Consider the following 9,571-nt stretch of genomic DNA (forward strand, 5'->3'; position numbering starts at 1 on the left):
AAGCCCGCGGCTGTTGCGGCGTGGGTCGGGGGCCAGTTGGTACGAGGCGAAGGGGATCCGGCGGGAGGAGGGGGGGGAAGCCGGCCTTCCCGCCGCCGCCCTGGGGTACGCTGGTGGGCTCGCCCCCAGTAACTTCTCCCTCTCGGTGACACAGACAGGTACAGAAAACCAGACGTGAAACTGAGACGACCTCCGTTTCTCCTTTTCTTTTTTACAGCTGCAGGCCTAAGTAGAGAGAAAGCACGGTTTCCTTAGTGTTCGAGCGCTGGCTAACCCAGGGCAGATAAAGCTTCGGACGTCGCCTATCCAGTTATAGCTTAAGCAGCCACGTAGGCTATCTTCACCAACGCAGATTTGTCAAATCCGTTGGAAAAAGTTTGTACCAGACTCTTCTTATCTGCATCAGCTAAAATACTTAGTAGTGCTGCTCAGGTTACTTATATGACCACAGAGGCAGGACAAGGCCTAAGGAAGGGGCTTTGGTTATAATACGATCAATTCCTTTACTGTAAAGATACTTAACCATGTCCAGCTAATCTCTTGTAATCAATACCATAATCGTTATTTTGAAAGAAACCCTACACACAAAGCACGATGAAAACAACCACTGAAGCAAACCTCCATGGTCCTTGCAACACTTGCAAATTCTTTTTTGAGTCATACCCCTCAGCCCTTAAAGGTTTTGTTTCTCCCCCTCTATTAAAAAAATAAAAATCTTCATTCTTAAATTAAGTCAATACATGCATGGCTGGAAGCAACACTTCTCACATCTTTAAGAAGTCGAGCAATTGAGTCATTTGAAAAAAAGCAAGGATCAGGTTAGCAATACCAGTCATGAACCACCAAAGGTGTAGTTAAGCAGCCAAGGTCTTAATTTCACAGCCATGTTTTCCCTGTACACTGCTCTTGAATGCAGTGCTACAGGCTCAGGTGTTTCACATTAAGTCAGCCTTTCCACCAGGGACAAACCTCTCTAACAAGACAATGAGAACAAAAGCCTCCCACATACACAAAACCAAAACTACACATCCAGATACTGGCATGAACTTCTCTTACAACCTATACATGTTAAAAATGAGAGAGGCAGACAGGAAAACAGGCAATTATACAAATTAATTTATTCCAAAAGTTGTGATAAAAATATTTCAAATTTTTTAAAAAAATGCATGTTATAAACATTTGGTAAGACAGTACATTCATCTAAAGCCTTGGGTTCACAGGCTCCACTGCAGGAGTGATCCCTGCACAGGCAGGCTTCCTGCAGGCTGCGCCGCGTGCTGCAGCAGGCAGCATGCGTCCCAGGTTCAGATTTAGATCTGCAAGGCAGTCTTCACCCTGAGCTGATGCTCTTTTTCAGTTAAGGCCAAGCCTGCTCACTCTCATCCAGCTACAAGACTCCAAGAAGGGACCCAAACCTAAGCACAGCTCTTTTAAGTGGTTGCAGTGGGTATTTAGACACATCAATTTTTAGACATCCTGAGTATGTGCAACTACAGTTCCAGTTAATGGAAGAGAGGGATTTAAGCCTACCCTTAATTTCATGTTAGAAAGCAAAATTTTGCTTGCAGATTTAGGCACTTAACTTCCAGAGTGCCTTCTGAACCAAGCAGTTTTATTGAAAAGCATTTTCACCGTCCTGACAGCCTATGACCTTACACATATACAAGAAAAACAAGGATTATTATGAACAGTAAACGGAAGCCCACATCTTTGTCAAATGTAAGCTATTCATATACTATATATGGAGTGTAGTTGTACATTGCAGTTTATTTTAACCTACTTCCAAAACCAGAGTAAACATAAAAAAAAAATTAGATACTATATTGAGGTCCTGCAGATGGTCTGTCTCCACAAAAGGAGAACACAGTTTAGGAATATTACCTGGCTTTGAATTTGAATGGAATTACATGGCTATAGCACTGTATGAGAGCCAAAATAATTTAAAGCCTTAAATACAAACCTACCCTTTGATATACTGAAAACATCCCATCACTTTAAAGTGATGTAGTACTGCAGAACACAACTGTACACGTTTCCAGGTAAGAGTTTGTCTTTGCCTACTAATTTTAAAGTGATCATAGGCCAACTTCATAAAAAGTAAATTACAACTCAAGAATAGAGTACGAGAGGAATACAGCATATTACATTGTGTCAAGCAATGAGAACCTTCCCATGTCGAAATAGTTTAAAATGCATTTGACTCCAAACAATTTGAAATGTAAACCTGTCTATCTGCTTTGAAGAGTAGGTATCTGAAGTGCAACATTTCCAAGAGTCCTTCAGGTATGGATACTTTCTTCCTATAGGACTCCTCCTCTACTTACCTACTGGGACAAAACATACAAGCTTTGCTCCTTAATAGCATTATACAATAACATTTTCTTACAGCCCACATGATGCTGTTACAGCAGTTTACATTCCTTTTCCAGTATTAATGAGAATTTATATTTAAAGTGCATCTCAAATCAGAAATCTCTAATATACAAGAATAATATGCTAAGACTTGTGGAAGTATAGTTGCTAACTCAAATCACTGCGATACCGAGTGCCTTTTGATTTACGGGTAGGACAGAGAACAAAGTTCATACAATTAAGAGACTTCTTGCAAATAAGCACAGCTACAGATTTGGGGTTGGGTTGCTTGGGTTTTTTTGCAAATGGAGCCGCACACACGTACATAGAGGGCAGAAATTATCCTACAGGGAAACATTTAATTCGGTAAAGGAGTTTAAGCTTTTTGGTAAGTAAGCCTAAGCTTTTAGTCCAGAAAGTTATTTTCCAATACTTTTCCTAGCCATCTTTCCCAATTCACCTGTCACAGAAACATTAAGAAAAACAGATCTGTTAGTTTCTGTAGGAAGAAAAACCCCATTTGTTCTATAATGGCAGCTTCAATATCTACAAATAAATGTGAAATCTTAAATATATTGGTTTAAAAAACAAACCTTTGCTGATGTAATACCATGATCTTTGGAAAAAAGCTCCCTAAAGAACATAAAATCAAGCAGCTCCAGAGTCACCCAATTACAAAAAAACTTACTCCTTAAAAAACTGTAAATAGCATAGATTGTTTCCTCTGATTTTGCTAGTTCACAATTTGAAAACATTTTTTAACCTTTATAAGACATCACACAAAGTTTCAGTACCGTTTGGATGAAAAGACAAAAGTCACTACGTTCACTGTGGTTGAAGAGAACGTGATCTTAAAGGCAAAAAGCAATTGTCACTTGAACTAGTACACGGTTCTTGCTGCTCTGACTGGAGCTCTGGGGGGAGGGGGGGTGCACCGGGGTCTCCAGGCCCTGGAAGGGAGGCTGAGAAAACAGCACTCTCTGCATTTCCCATCTCCGCAATTGGCAAATTCATTGAATGAAGAGAGACAGCAGACACAAATGCGGCAGTGCTGTAATCTTCTTCTGGATGATGTATCTGGGTAGATTCTTTGTCTTTTGTTTTATCAAAAAAATTGGATTCATCAGAATATGATCTAGAAAGATTGTTTGTTCCTCCATACAGTGAGGTCATACAGGTGCTGCAGCTTAGACCTAAGACAAAAAACAGAGACTGGATTTAATTACAATATGATGCACTCTTAAAACTGAGCTCCAATTTAATATCAGTAAGATTGTCAAAGATCAACTGTATTTTTAACAGACTAACTTCTTCATCTCACCTCTGACATCCCAATATTCATGACAAATTAAAAAAATACATGCAGGTTACCTAGGCCGATGTGAATGATTTCGCTATATCTCTGTATCAGCTACTATTTGACAAAGATGCACTGTAATTTAAGTTCCATTTTAGGAAGTCACTTTAGCCCTTTGACCCATCTTTTGACAGATTTTTCTCACTGTGTTCTTCAAACTTTTAAAAGCTTCAGCTACACGGTTCTACTCCAAAGCAGACTGCATTTGAAGGCTGTTTTACCTGAAGCCAGAGAAAACTTCAGGCCTTTCCTCTCTAGGGTTAAAAATGTACTTTCTTCCTTCTTTATTTCTCTTTTGATGGGTGTTGAAGAGGAAGTAAGGCTTTTGGTTTAAAAGGCTTATACTTTCTTTATCTGCCTTAAAATTTGAGTACATATAGTCACTTCAAGCTTTGCATGTCAACGAAACCTCTCTACCTGTATGATGCAACACATACATACATTTACAGTGTCTAATTTTAAGTTTTGGCATTGAAAGCATACAGAAGAATTCCCCTCAGGTTGCATTTGCTGGCTTATCTTCTGCTGAGGTGCAAATTTTAACAAAACCAGAGCATCCTGCCACTGCAGTAAATAGCTTCAAGAGAAATGCAAGGTGGAAGATAAACATGTATTTTAAGTTCTAAATTAGAACCTTATAGAAAGCAAAACTGAAACTTATACATCATAACAACACATGATAGGGTTTTTTGCAATTTGTTATTTATGATGTGTTCAGATAGTAAAAAGGCAAAGCCGGGATGGACGCACAAGGATCTTAAAACCAAACTGGTGATATTGCCAAGAATGTTGTCTCAAACACTAGAGGAAACAAAAACCCCCAAACTGCACTAAGAAACATGGTTTAAAGAATTGCTGGAGTTTACTTTTGCAGACCTTCAAAATAAAACTTATGTCTTACAAAATATTATTACAAACTCCTCACCTTTGAGAGCTTCAAGTTTTTCATTTTTGACTTTCAACACTACATCAGTTATCTTTTGTAACAGGAAGTTTTGTGTTCTTTCTCGTCTGATAGATTCAATCAAAGCATCTAGTCCCTTTGGGTTTTCTGCTAAGTAGTCCAATAATTTCCCAGTTTTTTTCCTACTGGAAGATCGAGAAGAAATTTCTTCTGTGTCCTCTCTAGTGAGTATTTTCTTTGAACGTAGGTAATCAAAGTGTCTCTCAGCTATGATTTTATCACACAGGTAAGGACGCATCCTTTCTAAAGCCTGAAAAACAAAACAAACTAGTATTAGCCAATTGTTCAATTTATTTAGAAGCCTGTATTTGAAGCCTATATGATTTTGATACAGGTTAATGAAACAATTTTTAAAGCTGCTGTGGTGTTACCTAGCAGAGATTTTTCTCAGTGAAAAAAAAAAAATTTTTTTTTTTTAAATGTTATCTAATTTACTTATCCTTTTAATTAGTTTTCTTTGAGTGAATTTGGGAGTTTTAACGCATGTTAAGTAATAAGGTGAATACTTACTGAAAATGTTAGTTATATCAAGTCTGTGGTTATCACGTTCCAGAACATTTACCAAGTAAGAATGAAAAGAACTTATACCAACAAAACACAACAGCACCTACTCATTTGTCTACAGAAACACTCGTTCTCACTGCCTACCTGACCACCACATTCCCATACTATTTGCACCCATGAAGCACAAATCCAAAGTATTGCAATTATTGATGTTTTCTGTACATTGAGTAAAAGCAGTCTCAGAGCAACAGCACGAATATACTTACTGTTTAAAAGGTTTGTTAAATAAAAACCACTATTTACAAGTCCAACAGATTACTAGCATTCAAAACACATGCACTTTCATCCACAGATGTACCTATTCTCAGCAAGTTTGCTGGCTGGTTTTTGTCTTCATCAAGCTGCTGTCTTTTCATTTAAGATTTTATATGAAACACCTGAAGCAACTTGCACATCTCTAACATGCTGTACAGACCACTAAGAGTGCAACTCTGATGACTCTGGCAAAAGCAAAATCACTCTACCCTCTGCAGCACAGCTTCAGCTTACAAGTGTAAGCTGGTTGCTTAAGTCCTCTCTACAACCAGCAAAAAGAAAGGGTGGAACAATCTGCCCATGGGAGGGGACTCCATCCATTGTCTAAAGACTCTAACATGCAGTCAATTAACAGCAGGTATGATGAAGCAGAGACATTTGTCTTGAGCACTCCAGCAGCAGTGCCACTTTGCATCTTCTGGAACTGTAACACCTAGTATCAGGTCACATTCCCTCAGAGATCATCTTCCTGGGTGTGCTGATTTTGGCTGGGGGAAATTTTCTTCATAGCAGCTGGTATGGGGCTGTGTTTTGGATTTGTGCTGGAAACAGCGTTGATAACCCAGGGATGTTTTAGTGACTGCTGAGCAGTGCTTGCACAGAGCCAAGGCCTTTTCTGCTTCTCACACCGCCCCACCAGCGAGCAGGCTGGGGCTGCACAAGAAGTTGGGAGGGGACACAGCTGGGACAGCCGACCCCGACTGACCAAAGGGGTATTCCAGACCACAGCACGTCATGCTCAGCATATACAGCTGGGGGTAGGAGGAGGAAGGGGGGGACATTTGTCTTCCCAAGTGGCCGACACGCGTGATGGAGCCCTGCTTTCCTGGAGATGGCTGAACACCTGCCTGCCAATTGGAAGTGGTGAATGAATTCCCTGTTTTGCTTTTCTTGCATGCGCAGCTTTTGCTTTCCCTATTAAACTGACTTTATCTCAACCCATGAGTTTTCTCACTTTTACCCTTTTGATTCTCTCCCCCATCCCACTGCAGGAGAAGGGAGTGAGTGAGCAGCTGTGTGGTGCTTAGTTACTGGCTGGGGGTAAACCACAACACTGGGGAAACATGCGATCTTTTGTAACCATATTCAATTCTAACCTGACTACCGATTTGTTTCAGATGTAGTTACATAGGAGCAATGTCAGAACTAAAGACTGCCATGTCAACACTTTGATTTCCTCCTTGGAAGACTAAGTGTCCTCTCCCATACTGGCCAATTTATTTTTACAGTTATCAAAACAAAACCCAATCTTCCTCCACCTTGTTCAGAGGGTACATACAAGCACAAACATTGCCAAAATATAAATGATATTAAATCTTATTTCAATCTGTACCTTAACAAGCCTGCTTGATATTAACATTGAAACAGCACTAATGCATGTGTTCACAACTCTCTGGTTTCAGTATCTACTACTCTATGAAAATGAGAGTCACAAATGACAGCTCTTACTTGAAAAACAAGCTCTCATTTTATGTAATACTACAAAATTGGCAGTTTCTCCTGCCAACATTTTTCACTGTGCAGAATTACACAAGTCAGACACCCACTAGGTGAATATTACCGATGTGAAAAAACTAATGCCCCCCCGTCTCATTTGATTCAAAAAAAGAAAAAAAAAAAAAAAAGGATTTGAGAGCTGGAATGAAAAGCACCTTTACATACAAGACATGTGAAGAGATGGAAAGAAACGAAACTTCTTTCCTGAAGAAAGTTTTCAAATATCCTCCTGCTTTTTGAGATTAGATTGCATAACAGCAGCATTAAAAAAAAAAAATTTTAAAATACCTATTTGCCTTATAGCCATTTACTAGCTCAGTAAATAGAAGCGGAAGAAAAACTAGATATAAAGATGCACTTTAAAACAGATTATTTCAAACAGCAAAATAGTGTCTGCCACATTGGTGCTAGGGAAAGCACCAGGAACTCAAAGAAAAAACTTCCTGGACGGCTCCATTAAGTATAGCAAAGGATAAACGTGTTCTTCTAGTTGCTCTTTAGGATCCAACAAATACTAAGCTATCAATAAACAGCCTGTGGCTACACAGTTGTTAAAGAAAACATCAGATGAGCATGCATGGAAAATAAAGGAAGGCTTTCGGCAGTGGACTATCACCGCCAGACTGAATACGTAAAACCAAAAACATATGGGTGCAGCTCCATGGCGGCCAATTTAAGTTCAAGGAACACTCGCCCCCTGCACGGCAGCTGCGTGTTCCTACCCTTTCCCTTGTACTGCTGGATGAGAAGATCCAGTCAAGAAACTGAATTGGTGCTTTTTTTCCCCCTCCCACAGCCAGATTAATTACCCAATCCAGTTTAATGTGCAGTCACGTTGGCACTAGTGGTGGTATAACAACTATGATAAGAGCAGAAGAATGCAACAGTACAGCTTATATCAATTTAGGCAGCTCTGGAATACATCTCAAGTGTCCAACTGCAACAAGCCCATGCCTGAATAGTTATGAATGTAGTAGGCCATATAGATTTCTTCAGTTGTCATGGAAATCTCATCCTACCACCAGAAGGATCAATCAACAAACTCTGAAACATGTCAGTCAATGTTTCAACATTAAAAGAATAGAGTGAGTTGTTATTCAATAGAAAGACTATTGTGTTTTGACTAACATCTTCCTGTAATGAGTCTTACACTGTATGAAGTGTATCAGTTCTGAATTCCCCTCTGCACTGTCCTCATAGGTTAACAGTTTGAGGGACAGAAAGAGTGAACACATTAGAAGAGAAGCTTTAAATATACTTTGCTCTATATCGATGATTTTGTATGGCTCACTGCCTCCTTCGCAGCTCTCAAATGTAAGACTCCAACCTTTATAATTCCTCCTCAAGACGAGTTTACCCAGACCAAGTCATCCTTGCAAGTTAGCTTTCTGAGGTATGCTGTCACATAATGTACACAGAACTTCTGGTAATGCAGCACTTCTGTTTGGAGCAATCCTATCAAAGATACTTGAACAGCTTTGAAACAGCTAAGTGAGTTTACACTGAACTAGCACTTTGTATCATGAAGCTGTAATGTTTAAAATCTGAAGTCAGGTTTATTGGATTGTATTTTGATGATAAAGCTAATGTTATTTCTTTCTACGTATTAGGCTTCCATCAAGTCCTCCAGTTACTATGGGAGGCCCTATAAGATTATGGGCTGAAGTGACACATACATGTGCTTCTGTGAGATGCGGCCGTGAATTCAGTCACTGACACACATTAGCATACATATCACATAATATATATAATTTGATTTAAGCAGGGTGGTGTTGTTTTGTTTTTTTTTTTTTTTGTTTAACTGCCAGTTGCTATTGCGGTATTGCTTCTGTGGAACCACAGAAGCGAGTAATAACTTGCAAAACATGCCTCACAAAACTATGACAAAGTGTTTAAAGAAAACTATGTATGCATAAAGCTAGTAAGAAACCAAAACCCAACTCCAAACATTCTTTATTGTACTTTAAAGGAACATGAAAAACCAATTAAGTCAAACATAAGACAATGTAAATTACAAACAGAAGCATGGATGGTCAATAAATAATTGATAAATTGTGATTTTAAAATTATTTTTCTTTTTAAATTAACCAATCATTGTTGAGGTTGGTTAGCACATTGCTTGTTGCCCGGTCTACCAAAGAGACAAGTAAACCCAGATTGAGTCAGGGCGGAGCCTTCCCTCAGATTCCAGACATCAGTGAGCAAACAGAGGGGGGGGGAAATCGGAAAAAGACAGAACAAAAAGCCTTAAAAAATTCTATCAATATTTAATCCAAACACTCATGCTGTGTAAGAGGGAATCTTATTAACACCCAGAGCAGCACATACATTTGCAGCTAACCTTTGGATACCACGTTAATTACTCATCACTTCCACTCTGCCCCCCAGGCCTCGCCGTGGTACACAGAAGCACCACAAGAACCAAACCCCTGCTACTCTGGCCGCAAAGCGCGACGAAGGAGTAGACCGCTTGGAGGAAAACAAAAGAAAACGGAACTGCCCGGCGAAGACCTGGCCCCAGGGGCAGCTTTTGCCAGCCACTATCAGCCTGACACCGGGAAGCCCGCCGGAGGCCAGAGGCG

At 39.7% G+C, this 9,571-nt stretch overlaps 1 protein-coding gene across 1 annotated transcript; it reads right to left on the minus strand.

Moving 5' to 3' along the window:
• Window positions 1-1,211: 1,211 nt before the first annotated feature.
• BCL10 (B-cell CLL/lymphoma 10) lies at window positions 1,212-4,949 on the minus strand. Its single transcript, XM_010582578.1, has 2 exons — window positions 4,635-4,949; window positions 1,212-3,545 (listed from the first exon to the last, which is right to left on the minus strand). The coding sequence occupies exons 1-2, from the start codon at window positions 4,909-4,911 to the stop codon at window positions 3,178-3,180; spliced, it is 645 nt and encodes a 214-aa protein (XP_010580880.1). The 5' UTR covers window positions 4,912-4,949; the 3' UTR covers window positions 1,212-3,177.
• Between the last annotated feature and the right edge of the window lie 4,622 nt (window positions 4,950-9,571).

This window comes from Haliaeetus leucocephalus, unplaced genomic scaffold (genome assembly GCF_000737465.1).
Source record: "Haliaeetus leucocephalus isolate CR32 unplaced genomic scaffold, Haliaeetus_leucocephalus-4.0 Scaffold848, whole genome shotgun sequence".
NCBI lineage: Eukaryota > Metazoa > Chordata > Aves > Accipitriformes > Accipitridae > Haliaeetus > Haliaeetus leucocephalus.